Raw genomic sequence first — 20,987 nt, 5'->3', positions numbered from 1 at the left:
AAATAGTGTCTTTAGTACAGCCTGGCCCACTCTAGCTTGCTGCTTGGAATGCACATCTACACAGTAATGTTTTGTGAAGGTGTGCGGTGTAGACCATGTGGCTGCTTTGCAGATGTCATCTAAGGGTATATTCCCTAGAAAGGCCATAGAAGCCCCTAACTTTCTTGTAGAATGGGCTTTAGGCGGAACAGATAATGTTCTTTTAGCCTTTTGGTAGCAAATCTGTATGCATTTTACAATCCACCTAGCTATCCCTGATTTAGAAATGGGGTTGCCTTTATGTGGTGGAGAGAAGGAGACGAACAATTGTTTAGTCTTCCTGAAGGGTTGCGTTCTTTGTATGTAGTATAGCAAGGCCCTTTTTACATCGAGTGTGTAAGGCTCTTTCTGCAACAGATTGAGGTTGCGAGAAGAAGACAGGTAATTCCACCGATTGATTGAGATGAAAGGGGGAAATGACCTTGGGCAGGAATTTCGGATTTGTGCGAAGTATTACCTTGCTGTGATGTATTTGTATGAAGGGTTCTTGTATAGTGAACGCTTGTATTTCACCAACCCTTCTAAGGGAAGTGATAGCTACGAGAAAAGCGGTTTTCCAGGTGAGAAACTGTAGCTCGCATTTATGCATTGGTTCGAAGGGCGGACCCATTAGTCGTGTAAGAACTAAATTTAGGTTCCATACAGGGGAAGGTGGTGCCCTGGGAGGAATTACTCGTTTAAGGCCTTCCATGAAGGCTTTAATAGCGGGCACTCTGAAGAGAGATAAATGCTGTCTGTTTTGTAGATAAGCAGCGATCGCTGCTAGGTGTAGGCGTATGGATGAATATGCCAGGTTACACCTGTGAAGATGGAGCAGATAGCATATGATGTGCTGTATGGATGCATCTAAAGGGTTGATTGTATTGTTACGGCAGTAAATAACAAATCTTTTCCACTTTGCGGCATAACATGCTCTAGTGGTAGGACGTCTGGCTTCCATGATGATGTTCATGCAATCAGGGGGAAGGTTAAGGTATCCGAATTCTAGGATTTCAGGAGCCAGATCGCCAGGTTGAGCTGAGCTGGGTCCGGGTGCCTGATTTCTCCATGGTTCTGGGTTAGGAGGCATGGGGATAGGTGCAGTTTTGATGTGGTACCACTGATAGTTGTAGTAGCGTGGTGTACCACGGCTGCCTGGCCCACGTCGGAGCTACCAGAATGAGTGTGAGGGAGTGCTGTTGTAGCTTCCTGACCACTAATGGAATTAGTGGGAGAGGTGGAAAGGCGTATGCAAATCTGCCTGACCAGTTCATCCATATCGCATTGCCCTTGGACAATGGGTGTGGGTATCTGGCGGCGAAGCTTGGGCATTTTTTGTTTTCGTGGGTGGCGAAGAGGTCTATCTGAGGATGCCCCCACTGTTGGAAGAATGGTTGAAGAACTTGCGGATGCAGTTCCCATTCGTGTAGTTGTTGCTGAGCAGATCTGCCATGGTGTTTTGTACGCCTGGAACGTGTTGTGCCAGGAGGAAGATGTTTTGGGGAATTGCCCATCTCCATATGCTCTGGGCTAAGCGGGAGAGCTGGGGAGAGTGTGTCCCCCCCTGTTTTTGGATATAATACATAGCAGTCATGTTGTCTGTGCGAATGAGGACTGCTTTGCCCGAAATCTGTTTTTGGAAAGATTTTAGGGCTAGAAAGATCGCCAAGAGCTCCAGATGGTTGATGTGGAGCAATTTTTGCTGTGGCGTCCATAGACCTTGCATTGTGAGGTGTAGGAGGTGCGCTCCCCAGCCGGAGAGCGATGCGTCCGCTGTTAGAATCACCTGAGGAACCGGGTCCAGGAACGGCCGCCCTTTTGAAAGGTTTGTGGTGTTCCACCACTGCAGAGTGATGTGTGCGGCCGTCCACCAACACCAGATCCGTCAGCTGACCCTGGGCCTGGTTCCACTGTTGTGCTAGGCACTCTTGAAGTGGACGCATGTGTAGTCTTGCATGGGGCACTATAAAGATGCAAGACGCCATCATTCCTATGAGCTTCATGAACACTCTTGCTGGAAGAGAGTGTTGGGGAAGGAATGCGTAAGGCTTGAATGCTTGTGATTCTGGCTGTGTTTGGATAGGCAATACCTTTGGAGGTGTCTATAGTGGCCCCGAGGTATTGCTTTGTGTGAGATGGTATGAGGTGGGACTTTTGGTAGTTCACCGTGAAGCCTAGCTGGTGGAGCAGTTGGATGGTGCTGTTTGTATGCTGCACGCATTGATGGTAAGACGCGGCTTTTATCAGCCAGTCGTCTAAATAAGGGAAGACGTGAATGTGTTGACGTCTGAGGTGTGCTGCTACTACCGCTAGGCATTTGGTAAACACCCGTGGTGCGGTGGTGACCCCGAAGGGGAGAACCGTGAATTGGTAATGTTGCCCGTCCACCACGAACCTGAGGTATTTCCTGTGAGAGGGGTGTATTGGAATGTGAAAGTATGCGTCTTTCAGATCCAATGTTGTGAGAAAGTCTCCCTGATAGAGGAGCGGGAGGACTTGTTGTAGGGTGACCATATGGAAATGGTCTGAATGTATGTAGGCATTTAGAGGCCGGAGGTCCAGAATGGGCCTGAGGGTCCCGTCTTTCTTTGGTATTAGGAAATATAGGGAGTAAACCCCTAGATTTTGCTGATTGATGGGGACCTGCTCTATAGCGTGTTTTTGGAGGAGGGAGAGTACCTCCTGTTTGAGCAGTGTGGAATGTTCTTGAGACATTGGGCGGTGCCTTGGTGGGATATTGGGTGGGGTAGATGTTAGCTCGAGACAGTACCCTGACCGAATGATTTGGGTCACCCATTTGTCCGATGTTATGGACTCCCATGCGTGGATAAAGTTTTGTAGTCTGCCCCCGACCGGAGTGGAATGGTCTGGGGGGAGCGGAGGGAAGTCATTGTGTGGGCGGGGTGGCAGAACGGGTGTTGTTAGTTTTGCCCCTGCCCTTATTGTTGTTGCCTCTGTAACCACCCCTTTGGTTGCCCTTTGAAAAGGTATTTTGAGGAGGGGATTTGTAGGAGGTAGAGGTGCTATCGGTGGAGAAGCCTCTGCCTGTGCCACGAAAGGAGGAGCGTCGAAAGGAACGTTTAGACGCTTGTGTTTGGAGTGCCCCCATAGACTTTGCTGTGTCTGTGTCCTTTTTCATCTTTTCCAACGCTTCGTCTACCTTGGGCCCAAAGAGCGTTTGTTGGTCAAAGGGGTGATTGAGTATGGACGCCTGGACTTCAGGCTTAAACCCTGAGATCCTGAGCCAGGCATGGCGACGAAGCAGGACACTGGTATTTATGGCTCTAGAAGCAGTGTCGGCTGCATCGAGGGCACACTTAATGGAGGTGTTTGTAATGAGTTTACCCTCCTGTATTAGCTCATGAGCCCTACGCTTGTGTTTCTCGGGGAGGTGCTGCATAAGAGCCTCAAGTTCATCGTAGTGTGCTCTGTCATAGCGCGCAAGTAGCGCCTGTGTGTTTGCAATGCGCCACATGTTTGCAGCTTGAGAGGCGGTGCGCTTGCCAGACGCGTCTAGGAGTTTGGATTCCTTGTCTGGCGGTGGGGCTTCTCCTGAGGACTGGGAGTTAGCCCGCTTTCTAGCTGTAGAGACAACTAGGGAATCTAAGGGAGCAGGGCCCTTAATGTATGCAGGGTCTGTGGGTGCCGCCTTATACTTTTTCTCTATTCTAGGGTTTAGTACCCTGGCCCTGACAGGGTCTTTGAACACCTCTGCGGCATGCTTGGTGACACCCTTAAGCATGGGTAAGATAGAGGTGGATTTGTCCTGTATGTCGAATGTATCCAGTAAGAAGTCGTCTTCCACTGGTTCAGTGTGCATGTCCACCCCATGGTAGTGTGCTGCTCTCTGCACTAAATGATGGAACCCTAAGGAGTCCTCTGGAGGAGACGGCCTGGATGGGTATAGGTCGTCCTGAGGAATATCGGGTACATCAGGGTTATTGTAATCCTCCCACGGGTCTGGGGTCCCTGGTGGAGTGGGATCCATTGGGGCGTCCGCCGGATAATTGTCCGGGTCCCCGTTGTCCGGATCTGGGGACGGGGCCGGAGAGTAGTGAGGTAAAGGTGGCGGAGACCTGGGAGGGGGAGGGGGTGGAGGAGGTGGAGGAGGTAGGGGAGGTGGTAGTGGGGAGGGCACTCTGAGGGGAGAAGTAGCAGAGTCCTTCCGTTTGGGTGGTGGAGGAGGAGCCGGGTATCAAGGCGTCTTTTCTTGATAATTAAAGTCAATAGTCCAGTCTTTGGATCTTTGGACAGTCTTTTGTAGAGGGTCTGGTGTAAACAGAGCCAGTGGCGTCGAATCGTCCGTCGGCACCGGTGATTTCGGAACCGAGGACTTCGATGGTTTGTGTGCGCCATGCTTTTTTGGGGCCTCCGGTTTTTTTGGCGTCGAAGGAGTTTTCGGCGCCGGAGCGTCGGTGCCGACAGATTTATGTTTGTGTTTGGTCGGCACCGAGAGTCCAGGCTTCGGCACCGGTGGCTTCGGAGTCGAGCTGGATATTGCTTTCTTCGGTGCCGGATGCTGTTTCTCGGCACCGGGCGTCGGCTGGCTCGATCCCGAGCTGCCGTGAGACTTTGGATGCTTCGACACCGAGCCCGAAGGTGGGGTGATCGAAGCTTTGGTCTTGGTTTTGCCCAGGCCGGCAGGCGAGGGAGTAACCGGAGTCTCTTTGGTTTTGGGCGCGGGGGTGGGAGGGGGCACAGTACTCACGGCCCGCTGCGCCGGTGTGATGTCCTCCACGTCGGAGTCGTCGGCCTCGGAAGCGCTGACGACGTCTTCTTCCTGCTCGGTGTGTGTTTGCCCCGAAGCTTCGGCGCCGTCTCCGAAGATGTCCGGTGGAGCTGCAGACGATGAGTGCGCCATGGTGCGTCGAGCTTTTCGATCCCGGATGGTTTTCTTCGATCAAAAAGACTTACAGGCGGGGCAGTCTCTGGCCTCGTGTTCTGGAGAGAGGCAAAGATTACACACCTGATGGAGGTCGGTGTGGGGAAATTTAGACCCACATTTTGGGCACTTTTTGAACGGAGTCCTTTCCATCGGCCGGGACCGGAGTCGAGGAGGGCCCGAAGGCCGGTGCCGATGTACGGGATGGAGAAAAGTGCCGCTTCGAGAGATGAAGATACTCGAAGAAACGAGGATGTTCCGTCGAGGCTGGAACCGTAGAAGTTCGAAGCCGGAGCACGAAGTATCACATCCGAGCCCGATGGCGGAAAAAAACAATCTGAGGATGGAGCCGAAGCCCATGCGCAGTACGGACCGAAGGAGGAGTCACCAAACTCGTGACTTCCAAAGACTGTCCAAGAAGAAAAACAAACTGCAAACATCCGGGCCCAACACCAGATGGCGATCTATGCTAAGTGTACAATCTGCAGCTCATATGCCTCGAACACATATTTAACAAAGTTTCAGGAACAGCTGCTAAAGCTGCATAGATGTCACAGCATTTTGTTAAATTAATGTTGAATGGATACTGAATAACTGTAAAACTGCAAGAAGAATTATGCTACCATCATCGTCTTCTAAACTCCATTTCTTTCCCTGTTTCATCTCTTCAATTTCTCTTTTCAGTTCTCCTATATTATCAATAGCCCTCTTTCGCTGGTCTTCTCGCCATTTTTCTACCCTCTCCTTCCGTTTTCGCATTTCCTCCTCGAGTTTGTTTTGATCAAAATTCTGCAATTGAAACAAGATTGAAGGATTTGTAATTTTTTTTAGTGAAGCATATATATAGTTATAGAAGTCATCCTTTCAGAGCAAGCATTCTTTAAATTGTGAGCAGTAGCCTTAAAAATACAATGATGAAATAGCCAGTGACTGGTTAATCTCTTCATAAAAGCATGTAAGGTCAGAGAATAGGCATAAAACATTTTAGACGGTATTAACATTTGTTCAATTCCTGAAATATGAATGCAAATTGCTCAGGGAGTTCAATAGCTATACGGGACCGGGATGCCAAAAATAAAGAACGTACACAAAATCTCCCAAAATTTTTTATTTGCTCAGAACTAGTCCAAAAATAGCTCTACAAAATGTCACAAAATATACTGTGCACAGAAAAGGGTCACACTCAACTGCAAACTTTTCCAAATTGGCTTACATCGTTTCAATAGTTTGGCCATTATTTGTAAATAAGGAATATGTTACTTACCCTGTAAGCATCTGTTCGTTGCATGCAGTGCTGTAGATTCATATGCTTTGTATACTCCTGCCATCTAGTATTGGATCCTGATGTGTGCAAGTTGGTTTTCTTCGAGTCATGAGGTAAAGTGACTCCTCCTCCTGGTGATAATGAGCATGGGCATCGATCCACTGTTAGATTGTTTTACCGCAGGTGGGTTAGAATGAAGTAAGGAAGTAAGTGGTAAGTAAAGATGTCCATACACGTAAATAGAGAAAAGAAATCACAACTGCCACAGGTGTCCGGGTAGGAGGGTGGACACGTGAATCTACAACATTACATGCCACGAACAAATGCTTACAGGTTAATTATCACATTCCATTCGGGGCATGTGTGGGTGTAGATACACATGCTTTGCATAGACCGTAAAGCAGTCCTCCTCAGAAGAGGTGGCTAACCTGTGGGTACTGCAGTAGTTTGAAAAAGTTTACCTACATTAGCTTGGAGTGCTACAACATCCACAAGATAATGTTTAGTGAAAGTGTGTGTTGTAGACCATGTAGCTGCTTTAACCCCTTCCCCGCTCATGACGGAGCCGCTCCGTCATAAGCCACGGTTGCCGTGTGCTCATGACGGAACGGTTCCGTCATGTCACGGCCGTTGGCGGCAGCTCCGCCTACGCGGCGCTGTTTCCCCGCCTGTGCGGGGGGACAACGCAAATGGGCGGAGTCATGACGGAACCGTTCCGTCATGAGCACAGCTCAACCGTGGCTCATGACGGAGCGGCTCCGTCATGAGCACAGCGCCACCGCGCTGCCCCCCGCACCCCCCAGCGCTGCGGCGGAATTCCCGCCGCAGCGAAAGGGTTAAACGTATTTCAGCTATTGGAATGTTACCTAGGATAGACATAGATGCTCCTTTCTTACAAGTAGAACGTGCTCTAGGAGGGGTAGGTAGAGTTATTTTGGCTTTAGCATCACATATTTGAATGCACTTAACTTTGGATATAGGCTTTACTATATGAGGTGGTGAGAAAGCAACAAATAGTTGTTGCAGGAAAGTGGGTTTCTGCTGCAGTAACTCCCCCCCCCCCCCCACTCTTTTGCCAGATGGGAAGCCCGGCCCAATTAGGACTAGGCTACTGCCCCCCTCCCACAGGAGAGAGGCAGGATAGGGGGTGTACCCACCCCAGGACAGGGACCCATTGGTGCCTGCCCTTCACCTACCTGTAACGCCCTTAAATCTAGTATTTAGGGGCACCCTGAACCTTCCTTCCCCAGATTCCAGATTCCGAAATCCGAAGAAGAGCTAGAAGAAAGAAGACCTGCCCTGCAGCTGCTAAGAAGAGGAAGTCACCAACTGCTTTGGCCCCAGCCCCACCGGCCTGTCGACCCTCGAACCTGCTCCTGCTCCAACCCGGCATCTCTTGTGGCCAGCAACCTCACAAACCCCGGAGGACCTGGCTAACTTTTTACTCTAAGCCCCCTGGGACTCCCATGAGTAGAGGCTCTACTCAAAATCTACTTCTAATCCCTGGCAGCAGCCCGGAACCGCGAACCCAGCACACACTGCACTCGCCAAGCCTGGCCTGTGGGGGGAGTGAACAAAGACCATGAGGACGACCCCACGGCGACTGTGACCCCGAGTCCGGCACCCAAGGACCTCCCTCGACACTCTTGAAGAAGCCTGCAGCCTCAGAACCAGGTGCACCCCCCCCTCCCCCAACGCGATCAACAGAGGGTAAGATTTCCCGACACCAAAAGGTACCTCTGCACCCGGCGCCCCGCGGTCCCCTGTGCCCAATCCCGGGGTACCTACCTATCCTCCAACTACCCAAATTACCTCTCGAAGTGGTGGTGGCACCTGAAGAATCCTCGTCCCCGAGCTTGCAATCTTTTTCTAAACCGGAGATTTCCCATTGAAATCAATTGAGCGCCCGAAGGCTCAAAAGCACCCTGCACCCAGCTGCCCGAGTGGCCCCGGCAGTGCAACCTCTACACCCATCTACTTCCCCACTTGTCCTGAGTAAGTGACCAGGAGCCCAGCTCCCACAGCCGTGTGGTCTGCTAGTTAGCAGCCACCAACCAAGGCCCCCCTACCTCTCATAGGATAACATTGGGCCTAACTCTCTCTGCACCCGGCCGCCCTTGTGCCGCTTAGGGTGAACCAACTGTACCTACCTGACCCTGAGCGACCCCTGAGTCTATGCCCAGAACCTTAACTCTGCCAGTCGAGTACTTCCCTTTAAACCAATAACTCAATTTTCTCCATAGGGTAACATTGACTGGCTTTTCCTGAAATTTCTTTTAAGTGTGGACTTTTCAAAACTTAAAATCTTCACCAAAAATCAGCCAAGTAACGAAAACGAAAAATCTCACCTGCTCTTAGGTGAGCTCCCAGTGCTGGATCTTGGTGCCCAGCACTGACACTGAAAAATACTTACAACTGTACTTACCAGTAACCCAATTTTCTCCCATAGGAAATCATTGACTGTTTTTCTTTGAAATTTCTTCTAAGTGTCAATTTCTGCAATCTTTAAATATTCTTTAAAAATCGTATAATTGGGGGCGTGGCCTAGCGGCGAGCAAAATGTCCGCGAGTTAAAGACTCTTGCTGACTCTCCTTCCCCCAATGCATCAATCCGCCTCACGAATCCGCAACCTGGTGCCAGAAACAGTCACCGGAGGTCCTGAGCAGCAGAACAAGCCCTCAGCCGGCGGATTCCGACCCGCGGGGCCGGAGATGTGAGCGTGCCCGAGCGACGGCCTACGGAAGTGAAAGAACCAGGACCTACAGTGTACGAGTGCCCCGGGCGGCGACTCCATTGGGCAGCCTTGGATTGCGGTGACTCCCGGGGGGTGCCCGGAGACCAGATCTGGGACCCAGGGGGCGGCCAGCTGGGCCTGCCGGGCCCCCCCCAACCCCCTCCATCAAACGTCTGCAGAGGCCCCCCCGGGGAAAATAACATGGCACAACAGGACGGGCCTCGCCTGGACCACGTTGCGCAGAGGAGGTGAGCCGCATTTGCTGCGGGGAGCGGTGGCGATAGCATCGAGGCCCGCCCGAAGTGGTGGGGTACCCGGGGACGGCAGCAAACAACACGCATCATGGTGGGCCCGGCCGGCGCCGCGCACGGACAGCAGAGGGAGGCAGGAGGACGCGCCTGCCCACAACCAGACTATCGCGCAAACTGCAGCGCTGCTCCCGGGCGCACCCCAGTCCCGGGGGGGGTGAACACTGATCGAGAGACAGCGTGGAACAGGCGGCAGGCGTATGATACATTTCGGAGGGCCCTGCCGGCGCAACATATGGACAGCAGAGAGGTGAAGAAGGACACAGGTTAGCGGTGCGCGCCCCAGGGGATCCCTCAAAGATCGTTCCGTTTGGATAGCAGCAAAGGTCTCCAGTGATGGTGGCGGACCCCCTGGAGGGGCAGCAGCGTCAAAGACCGGGGGTGATAGAAAGGACGATCCGGTCAGCAACTTGACCCCTTCGGTGTGCAGGAGGGGCGACCTCCTCCACCTCCTTCCCCCCCACCCCCCCACGGGTGCGGCCGAATTTCTTTGACCTGCATTACAGACGGAGGCGGAGGCCCGTCGCTGTGGTGGCCACGTCATAGGCCGAAACTCACCGATTGGCCATAAACAGACAACCACGCAAATCACTGCGCTGCGCCCGAGCGCCCCCCGGGACCCGCGGGGTGAACACTGAACGCGAGACATCGGGAGGCAGCTGAAGGGGGCTTTAGAGACTTACACAGAGTCGGGGGAGCAGGCCTGTAGACGCCGGGGGCCTCGAAACGCACCTCCCCTATGCTCTGGGGTGGCGACTCATCAAAGGCAATGTCCGGCTCAAGGGGTCCAAAGTCTACTCAGACCAATAAATTGGACAAATGCACGTTCCCCAAACCGGCCATGACAGCGCAGCCTCCGCTTAAAGTGGGGGAGGTCCCGGAGACAGGAGCCACGGAGCACACCTTGAAGGACGTGCTGGACGCCATAGGAGGGATCAGAACATCGCTGGAGCAAAGAATGGACGCACTCTCCTCAGAAGTCATGCTTATCAGGGCAGACTTGGCCACGAACAGGGAGAAAGTCACGCAGTTGGAGATCACCACAGCGAGTCTCGTAGACGACGCCAACCCGCTCCAGGCGGAAATACGTGAATTACAAGCATTTAGGAAGTATGCCGAAGGAAAGCTGGACGACCATGAGGGCCGTACGAGGCGCAACAACGTGTGCATCCTTGGTGTTCCTGAAAGGGCGGAGGGACAAGCTACAGACCTGTTTGTCGAGAGTCTGATCACCAACCACCTCCAACCCAAAGGCTTGTCCAACATCTTCGTCGTCGAGAGGGCTCATCGGGTGCCGGAGGGGGGGGGGGGGGGGTGGGGGGGGCCCTCGCCACATATTAGCTAGACTCCTAAACTATAGGGACAGAGACCTCATATTACATACGGCCAGAGTAGCGCCTCCAATAAGACTTGAAAATTTGGAAATCAGCTTCTTTCCTGATTTTACCCAAGCGGTTCAAAAACAGCATAGATCTTTCCTGGGAGTTAAACAACGTCTGAGAAACAAAGGCCTCAAATACCCCGTGCTGTTTCCGGCACAGCTCCAAGTGGAGGCCGGAGGTAAGACCAGGTTTTTCGAGACACCGGAGGACGCTGCTACTTGGTTGGACGAATGGAGAAATCGGGTGGGTCAAGGCCCTCGAGTTGCTGGCCAAGTCCCTGGTTCGGATCGCCTCCCAGTTATGTGGTACTCAGGATTTAGACTAGGTTAACGGGCGACAGGCACTCTGCATAGTTGTAATTAGGGGCAGTTTCGAGCCCAGAGTGCAGGGGAGCAGGGAGGAGGGTTGTTGGGTGGGGTTTATGTTCGGTTCTTTGTTTTTAAGGAATCATTAAGGCATCACAACTCGGCGGCTTAAACACTTAGGTGAGGCGTGAATGTCAGTAAACATGCAATGGGATAAAGGGTTCAGATTGATGAGCTGGAATGTGAATGGCCTAGGGGACAAAGTCGAGAGAACGGTGGTGCTACAATATATTAAGAGGCATGCCCCCGACGTGATACTCCTACAGGAGACACACCTGGTGGGTAATTCCTGTAAAGCCTTTAATAAGTGGGGGTACAATCTGGCAGCATATTCTGGCTTCACTTCGGGATCGAGGGGAACAGGCATACTACAGAGGAACTCCTTTCCCCTCACGATCAAATCTACATGGGTGGACACCAGGGGGAGATACGCTGGCGTCACTGGCCAATGGGAGGGCAGGGTGCTGACACTCCTGTCGGTCTATGTGCCGCCGGCCCTCCAGGAGCCAGCCTTTAAGGATCTAGGAGCCATCTTGATGACGGTCCCAGAGGGACTCCTAATATTGGGTGGGGACCTGAATGCTGTGGCAGATGGCACAAACGACAGAAACCCACCAAGACAACTTCGCCCCTCCAACAGCTGGTTGCCGAATTTCCTGGGGGCCCTGGGGTTACAGGATGCATGGCACTCGCTTCACCCAAGCTCCACCCAGTACACTTACCACTCCGGTGCCCATAACACGCAATCCAGAATAAACTATTTATTGGTCCCCCCCTGACCAGCTACAACACGTACAGGAGGTCAGGCACATGGCGAGAGGCATATCGGATCATTCCCCGCTGTGGATGCATCTAGTGGTAGGCCATTATAGAGTGGGAAGAATCTTCGCAACCCAGTAGTCCACAAAGCAGTTCACACTGCAATGGAGCATTACTTTCTAGAAAATGAAGGATCGGTGAGCTCACACCAGACACTGTGGGAAGCGTTCAAGACAGTGGTTAGGGGACAGGCCCTCTCCCAAATAGCGGGGGTCAAGAAAGAAAAGGTCAGGGAGGAGGAAGCATTGGAGAAGGAAATCTTCCGTCTAGAAGAAGAACTGGCGGAGCGGCCTAATCCAGACACCCTGCATACTTTACACTTAAAACAAGATAACTATAAGGCCCTAGTGACAAATAGGGCCAAAGAACTGGGAAGGGACACATTGGGCAGGATCTATGACCAGGGAGATAAAGCAGGGAAGTCAATCGCATGGCTAGACAAAAAAAAAAAAAAACTGGCAAGTAGACTGGTTCCGGAACTAATCGACAAAGATGCACCACAATCACAGACCTCCAGGCTATAGCTAACGCATTTGCCCTTCACTTCCAACAGGTCTATACCTCCCAGAACCCTTACACGACACAGGGCTCTATCGACCTCTTGAGAGACATAACGCTTCCTAAACGCGCAGAGTCAGAGCTTGAATATCTTGAGGGGGCACTCGCACCAGAGGAAGTGGCACTGGCAATCAGGGGACATAACTCGGGGAAGGCATCGGGGCCCAACGGGCTGCCGATAGAACTCTATAAACTTGGGGCAGATATCATCGCCCCTCGCTTATGCAACATGTTCAGGGAGAGCAGGGAGGTCGGGGAGCTTCCCCAGGACCAAAGACTGGCCACCCTAGTAATGATCCACAAGGAAGGCAAAAGCCGGACAGATTGTTCCTCCTATAGGCCGATCTCTCTACTGAACGCCGAACCAAAGATTTTAGCCAAACTCCTTGCTAACCGACTAATTAAAGTCATTAATATTTTCGTACATCCGGACCAATCTGGCTTCATGCCTCAGCGCAACACGGCGCTGAACCTACGCAGGGTGCACGGAGTCATGGGGAGGGCATCCACTATACAGGAGGAGGCAGTGCTGGTATCCTTGGACGCCTCAATGGCGTTCGATATGGTCGAATGGAAATATTTATTTGCGGTACTTGAGAAAATGGGCTTTGGGTCCTAATTCATCAGGTGGGTGCAACTCCTTTACTCAAGGCCACTAGCCCAGATAGTGGTCAACAATAAAAAAATCAGACGTGTTTGAGCTAGGCAGAGGTACAAGGCAGGGGTGCCCACTCTCCCCCCTCCTGTTCACCCTGGCCCTGGAGCCTCTGGCGTCGTGGATACGGAGAGATCCGATGATCCGTGGATTTAGGTGGGCGGAATCCTGGGAGGACTGCATCTCACTGTATGCAGATGACATACTACTATTCCTAACTTCCAAAAAGGTCTCGCTAACAGCAGTGCTCGACATCTTCGCCATCTTTGGTAGATACTCAGGATATACCATAAACTGGTATAAATCCGTGCTGTACGTCCTCAGGGGACCTCTTACGGGACTCCCCAGAGATTGCCCGATACAGATCACCTCACAGGGCTTCAAATACCTTGGCATTTATATAACCGCCAACCCTGCAGATAGATTTGCACAAAACCTGGTCCCTCCCTTGCAGAGACTCAAAAGAGACTCCGAACGCTGGATGGCACTAACACTTTCGCTGCTAGGTAGAGCCTCCTTGTTCAAAATGATGTCCTTGCCCCGATTCTTATACGTCCTGCAGAATTCGCAGGATCTGGTTCCGGCCAGTTATTTCAAGGAGATTGAGACCCTACAACGCCGCCTGCTATGGAATGGGAAGCCACGCATAGCACTATCCAAACTCAACCTCTCCTGGTATGACGGCGGGATCGCCCTCCCAGACATCAAAAAATACTATTGGGCAGCGCATCTGGCAGCAATCAACCAAGGTACATATAGGCAGGCTGAAGATCCAGGCTATGCAATGGACCGCTGGATGCTGCCCGGGGGGGGGGGGGGGGGGGGGGGGTGGGGGGGGGGGAGGGGACTATAACCGAGCGCTCTACTCGAACGCTGGGAGACGCCAGCTCACAGGACCAACAAAACAATCGGTGCAGGTCTGGAGGGCAGGGACATCTGGTCTACGAAAGGGTTTGACAAATGGGACCTCATTGGCATATCGAAAGTAGGCGACCTATGGGTAAAGGGCGAGGTTAAGTTGTTCTCCACCCTGCAACAAGAATATGAACTTGCCCCTGCAGAGTATTTCAGATACATGCAAATCCGCCATGCCCTATGCTCCCGTTTTCGAAAGGGAGAGACCCCTTCTGACGCTGCACCCCTTGAAGACCGACTCCTCGATGGATACTTACCAACGAAGGCCATCTCACTCACATATAAAAAGTTAGTGAACCACACGTGAGACCCCCTGGTGAGATTGAGGGAGAAGTGGGAAAGGGATGGCATGATACTGGACGAGGAAGATTGGGTGGCGGCGGTATCCTCGCCACGAGAGAGCCATCGCAGCAAAGCTGAGATTAGTACAACTCAAAATTTTGCACCAAATCTATATCACGGGGCCAGGGATGGTACTAATGGGGAGAGCACCTGATGGTAAGTGTAGGCGGGACTGAGGGAATGAAGGTACCTTCCTCCATATATTGTGGGAGTGCCCGCATATCCAGAGGTACTGGAAGAAAATACATGAGATACTGAGTGAAGTGTAAAACCATACACTCCCACTGGAGGCTAAGAGATATCTCCTAAATGTGCGGGAACCAACGGACCTAACTAGCACAAGCATGACCTGGGTCACACTGGGACTAATGATAGCCAAAAGAAACATAGCCCAGAAGTGGGGGGCGTCGCACGCACCGAATGTGAGGGCATGGGAGAAAGACATGGACTGGTGCATGTTTCGGGAGAAGTATGTCTATGTAGCCAGGGGATGTCCCAAAAAGTGGTCCCACATATGGAAAGACTGGAATGCTTATAGGGGAAACATCTCTACCCCGCCATTGACCCCCAGCTCAAGATGAAATGTTGCAGACATGACACGATTCACCATCTACCTGCGTATTGTGTACTTATAACGGTCTGAGAACCATGTAAAGATAAGACACTATAATAATAATGTACTATGCCTTGTGTTGTTGATTCCTACTGTTAATAAAAAGAAATTAAAAATCGTATAATTTCTGAAAACTTAATTACTTACCTGTTTTGGATAAAGGTCCCAGTACTGAGTCTAGGCACCCAGTACTGGATTACAAAAGTAACGAGAACATACTATACATGCAACTTGAATTTTCTGCCATAGGGAATCATTGACTGTTTTCTATGAAATATTTTCTAAGTGTCAACTTTTAAAATAGCAAAATATTGTCTAAAAATCATCACAGTAATTAAGTCGACTTTTATCACTTGATTCCAAGTATTGACCCAGGACTGAATCTAGGATCCAGTCCTGGAATTCCAAAAGTAATCCTAAAAGTAATCTGTGGCAAATAACTTGAAACTTCCATTGAACTCAATGCATTATTGTGTTTAGAATGGTGTTGCCTATTGGAACCACTTGTAACTTTCTACAAAAGTCAATTGCAAATTGCAAAAGTATTTATATAAAGCATCTCTATCTGAGAAAGTATATTTTAATACCTATTGTTGGTTCTAAAATAAAACAAGCATTTATTTTTTATATATAAACCATTGGCCTAGAGTTCAGTTATTGAGTGTGTGAGACCATTTGCTGGCTGAGTGTGTGCAACAAATGCTTTACACTGTCCTCTGATACTGCTTTACTGCTCGACCAAGCTACCGCTTTAGAGAGTAAGGTTATATCTAACTTTAGCCTCTGCCAAACCTCTGAGGACTGTGGACTCTGTACACCCTGTACCTATTTGGGAACAGTATATACAGAGCCACTTTCTCACACCATGCCTACAACCCACTGCCCTGGCATAGATCAGTCACCCCTCTAGCTGGGTGCACTATACCAGTGGTGAGGGTACTGGTGCATGAGCCCTGTACCCCTACAGTGTCTAAGTCACTTCTTAGACATTGTAAGTGCAGTGCTGCCATTAAGAGTATATGGTGCTTGGAGTTTGTCATTACGAACTCCACAGCACCTCAATGGCTACACTGAAAACTGAGATGTTTGGCATTGAATCCTGTTTAGTGTGCAGGTAAAGATGCTCTTGCACCAATTGATTCGAACTGCTCTGGGAAAATGTTATTTCGGTTTGGCCTACCCTCGCGATCCCCGGGGTGTCGGCTGTTCTTAGTCGGAGCTGAGGCTTCCTCCTTGGCGTGCACTTCTGTGTTTGTATGTATTTGTGCTTAGATGACTTGAGTATTGTTGCTCCGACAGTACCGTTTTTTGAACTCTTGTATAGTACGCTCAATCCCTTGAGGAGCTCCTTTATTCCCTGTGATGTGCGGGTCAACGTTCGTGTGTGTGGCCGTCATCTTGTGTGACGCATGAACTTTTTTGTCCTCCTTTTGGATGGAAGCTAATTTGTGTGGCGTGGCGTCAGTGGTTTTAAGAGGCCATTTACCTTTTCCGGCGTTGAGTAAATGCCTGCGGTTGGGTCCTTTAAAAAGGTAAATTTACCAGTTGGATTCATGCAGCCGAAGATTGAGTAAATGGGAGAAAGTGCGGCTCCGTGATTTTGTAGTAGATTGGGTGAGGCGCCCTGGGGAGATGTTGGTCCTTTGGTATTTTGTTTGTACTTGTGTGACGCTGTCGAGCAGGGAACACACGGCGAGGCAACAAGCCGCACCCTGACCTAGCTCGGCTGCTTCTGCCACCCTGCCTGGGCACGCACTCAGCCTCAGCCTTCTAAAGGCAGCAGTGCTCACAGGTTCCCCCAACTCCCCAGGAACAACCCTCCATTCCCTTCCTATGCCGCTTACCGCTATCGCCTGCTGCTGGTGGTAGTGCTGCAAGAGTGTTGGCTGAGGCCGTGAATAGGTGATGTTGAATCACTGCGGCCTGGTTACTGGTGCGTCTTTATTGCAACTCTCCCTGCAGCTCTCCCTGACTGCTGCACCAATATAAGCTGTAGGATGTAAGATACGAGGTGAGTACCTCTGTGGCACTGCTGCTGGGTGAGTGGGTGGAAGTTGGTGGTGATGAAGCTTCCGGGTGATGAAGCTTCCGGGGCCAAGGTGAGCTGAGCGGAGTGCTAAGTGGCCTGCTTCACCTGGCTCCCACTTGGCTTGTTCTCAACTTGGTCACCAGCCTGCCTATTTTCATGCAGCCCGCACCACCCCTCTCGACCCCACTCCCACTGAACAGGGGGGGGGGGGGGGGGGGGGTCGAGGGAGATCAGCACTAAATGATGGAGGCAGTGGAAGGCCACATGTGCGGCCGCGGCAGGAAGCTGATGGCTGGGGACTGGACTGGAGGCGCTGGGAGGCGCTGGGTGAACGAACGCTCAACAAGCTTTCCAGCGTTCAAACGATCCGGCATCTGATGTGGCGGCACACCCTCCGCGGTCCGTTAGCAAGTCCGTTGTGCTGTTTTGGTATTCACTGTTTGGAGGGGGTTAGCGGCGATCATCAGAGCTGGTGCCGCATGTAAATCGTATTTCAGCGGCGGCAGCGGCTGTTCGGGAGTGTTAAGACGCCCTCCTGCTCCGGCTCCGGTTCTCTCCTACTCTGATGCTGCTGCTTCAGTCTGTGCGAAAACCTGGACTGGGGAGACTAGGCAGAGGTTAAAGTAGATAGAACCTTACTCTCCATTTGGGGTAGTGTGGTTGAGTATTAAGGCGGTATCAGAGGACAGTGTTAAGCATTTGTTGCACACACTCAATCAGCAAATGATTTCACACACTCAAAGACTGGACTTCAGACCAATTGTTTTTTAATACAAATATTTGTAGTTATTTTATTTTCTAGAACCAAGCAAGCCTGGGCCAGGTAAGTGATAAGTACTTTGCAGTAAATACACAGTTGTAATACAGTTTGGATTGGTAATTGTATATGCACTTTGTTTTGACAGTATTGTTTCAGAGAAATGCAATGCTTTGTAAATCCAGCACATAGACTTGAACTGGCTTTTCAATAAAATACCAGGTAAGTTACTTTTTAGATTACTTTTCTTACTCAGAGTAGTATACCTGGATACTACTCTGGGACATTTCCTGCAAACAGGCAAGTAAAATAGTTTTTGTTAAATAGTACAATTTTAAAGAATTTCTTTAAGATTTCAAACTCTACACTTCAAAACTTTTCCAAGAAAAAGTCATAGTTAGCTTATGGAGGAAAATAGTGTTATCGGTTTTAAGGTAAGTATCTGGTAGTGGGAGTTGAGGTTCTGGCGGTAACTCAGGGGGTCCCCCAGGGTCAGGGATGCACTCTTGTTACACCCTCATCGGCACTTGGGCCGCCAGGTTCAAGTGCTGAGGCCCAATGTTATCCAACGGGGGATAGGGGATCTCCGGTTGGTGGCTGCGGACGAGCAGGTCAATTGGTCGTTGGAGCAAAGCTCCTGGACTTTAGCTCAGGGCAAATGGGGAAACAAAGTAGCACCAAAGGTGCACCCTCAGCGGCACTAAGGCGGTCGGGTGCAGGGTGCTATTTTAACGGCGGGTGCACTGTTTGCAGTGGGGAACCTTCGGTTTGCAAAGGCACTGCAGGCTTGGGGACGAAGGTCTTCTGGGTATGACCACCACTTCGAGAGATTTGTTGGGGGTTGGTTAGGCACCGGTTTGGCCACCCAAGGCCGTGGGGCGTCGGGTGCAGGGTCGGATCTTCTTACCAGCTCCAGGTCGCGGTTGGGGGGGGGGGGGGGGGAAACCTCCCAGATTTAGGCTGCAGGCATCAGCTGGAGGCTTGAGGCAGGTCAGGGGTGCCGAATCTCGGGTCTGGATAGCTGGGGGGGTCTCCTCGTGGTGTTTGCCCACTCAAGCTCGGGCCGTGGACAGCAGGCGCAGAATGGAGCGGATTCGCGGTGTCCGGCTGGAGCCAGAGGTTGGGGTTGAACAAATCTGGTGTTCACGGGAGACACAGTCTTTGTAGTTAAAAGCAGGCCGGTCCTCCGGGGTTTTCGAGGTTGCTGGTTGCAGGACACAACAGGATTTTGGAGGAGCAGGTTCGAGGTGGAGACAGGCCGGAAAGGACTGGGTCCACGTCAGTGGGAGTCTTCCTCTTGTTAGCTTCAGCACAGATGTTCGGTCCTTCTTTTCTTGTAGTTTCTTCTGGTCTGATGAAGCAAGGGTCAGGGGTGTCCCTAAATACTAGATTTAGGGACTTTGCAGGGGCTTTACAGGTAGGTAAAAGGTTGGGACCAATGGGTACACCCCCTATTATACCACCCTCCAGTGGGCGGGGTGCATAAGCCTTTCCCTGGTTGGCCGAGTCCCCCCATCTGCAAGATGGCGGGGACTGAGAGTTGTGCTTCACCTCGCCTCCCCAACCTGAGGGGTGGAGTTGGCAGAGGTGGGCACACCTCTCTTCCTCACTTGTTTTTCACGCCGGTTCTCCCGCCCAAAGTGGGGAACAGTTGGTGAAATCAGCCAGTGGCCTGGAGAAGCTCACAAAGGCGGCAAGCCTTTGAAGTTTCCCCTTCGTGGACCCTGCCCATCCTGGGGCAGGAGGCTTGGCACCTCGTCCCAGGATATGCATTGTTTCAGACCCCCCCAAGAGCAGCAGGTTCTCGACCCAGGGGTCCAAAAACATGTCTAGTGGTGGCAGCTGAAAGCAGCCACTTAGCCTGGACACTTGTGGTAGGTTTGTTCTCAAGGGGCATCTCTAAGATGCCCTCTGTGTGCATTTTTCATTAAATCCCACACTGGCATCAGTGAGAGTTTAATGTGCTGAGAAGTTTGATACCAAACTTCAGTTTTCAGTGTAGCCATTATGGGACTGTGGTGTTCGTAATGACAAACTCCCAGAACCATATACTCTTAATGGCAGCACTGCACTTACAATGTCTAAGAATGGACTTATACACTGTAGGGGTACAGGGCTCATGCTCCTGTACCCTCACCACTGGTATAGTGCACCCAGCTAGAGGGGTGACTGATCTATGCCAGGGCAGTATGTTGTAGGCATGGCACACAGGGATGTGTGCCATGTTGACCCTTCACTTTGTTCTGCACCAGGACACGCAGCCTGCAAAGGCAGTGTGCAAGTGTCAGGGTACAGAACCTCTAAGGGTGGCACAATAGGTGCAGCAGCCCTAAGAGGCCTTCTCTGGTGACAGTGCCCTGGGTACCTGTGGTACCATTTCCCAGGGGCTGACCTGTGGCCAGAGATGCCAATTGGGTTTAGGCTTGAATGCAGTTTTAGGGAAAGAACATAAGCCCTGGGTGCCCGATTAGCAGGAGCCTAGGGCACACTCAGTCAAAGCACATCAGCAATTCAGCAAAAAGTGGGGGCAACCATGCAGAAAGAGGGCAGTTTCTCACACCTAAGAAGAGAATGATTTTTTTTAGGAATAAATGTTAAAAAAAATGTCTAAGGCATTCTTCCTACCTTCAAATGGTATTTAGAACCTGATGTAACATGAAAAACAGTTGACAGGTTTCGCCCCAAGTGCCTGGCACACCTAGGGCTTTCTCACGGCAAAAATGTCAAAGGTATTGGCGTCCCAGTCGTAATCATTGCTTAAATCCAAAACAAAAAGTCTCTGCTGTCATTGTGAGATAGGAAGCATGTGTAGTCGTGCATGAGGTACTATGGCAATGCAGGAGATCATCATACCTAACAGACGCATGACTATTCTGAATGAGAGTTGGTGATTTGTTTGAAATTGGGGTATTAATGCTTGAAAAGACTTCATTCTTGCAGTATTGGACTAGGCCTACTTGTGAGTTTAGAATGGCCCCTAAATAAGGTTGAATCTTTAGGGGTTGTAGGTGAGAATTGGCAAAATTGATGGTGAACCCTAAGTGATGGAACGGATCTATTGCGACCCGAGTGCGGTGTTGACACTGCTGGTGAGAGTTGGATTTGGCAATAGTCCAGGTATGGAAATATGTGGACTTTGTCTGCGTCGGTGTGCAGCTACCACTGCAAAGCACTTGGTGAATACCAGAGGTGCAGTAATCACCCCGAAAGGGAGGACTTTGAACTGATAATATTTGCCGCCCACAACAAACCCAAGATATCTGCGATGTACTGGGTGTATTGGTATGTGAAAATAGGCGGCCTTTAGGTCTAGTGTAGCCATAAAGTCGCCTTGTTATAACAGTG

At 51.0% G+C, this 20,987-nt stretch overlaps 1 protein-coding gene across 1 annotated transcript in view; it reads right to left on the bottom strand.

The window, feature by feature from the left end:
• DDX46 (DEAD-box helicase 46) overlaps nt 1-20,987 on the bottom strand; it is a 1,041,144-nt gene that overhangs the window by 885,790 nt on the left and 134,367 nt on the right. Inside the window, exon 5 of the mRNA XM_085617987.1 lies at nt 5,524-5,689. Coding sequence (XP_085474113.1) covers nt 5,524-5,689 — 166 coding nt within the window. The remainder of the gene's footprint in view (nt 1-5,523; nt 5,690-20,987) is intronic.

Source organism: Triturus cristatus, chromosome 7, assembly GCF_964204655.1.
Source record: "Triturus cristatus chromosome 7, aTriCri1.1, whole genome shotgun sequence".
NCBI classification, from domain to species: Eukaryota; Metazoa; Chordata; class Amphibia; order Caudata; family Salamandridae; genus Triturus; species Triturus cristatus.
This window is presented reverse-complemented; position numbering and strand designations above follow the sequence as displayed.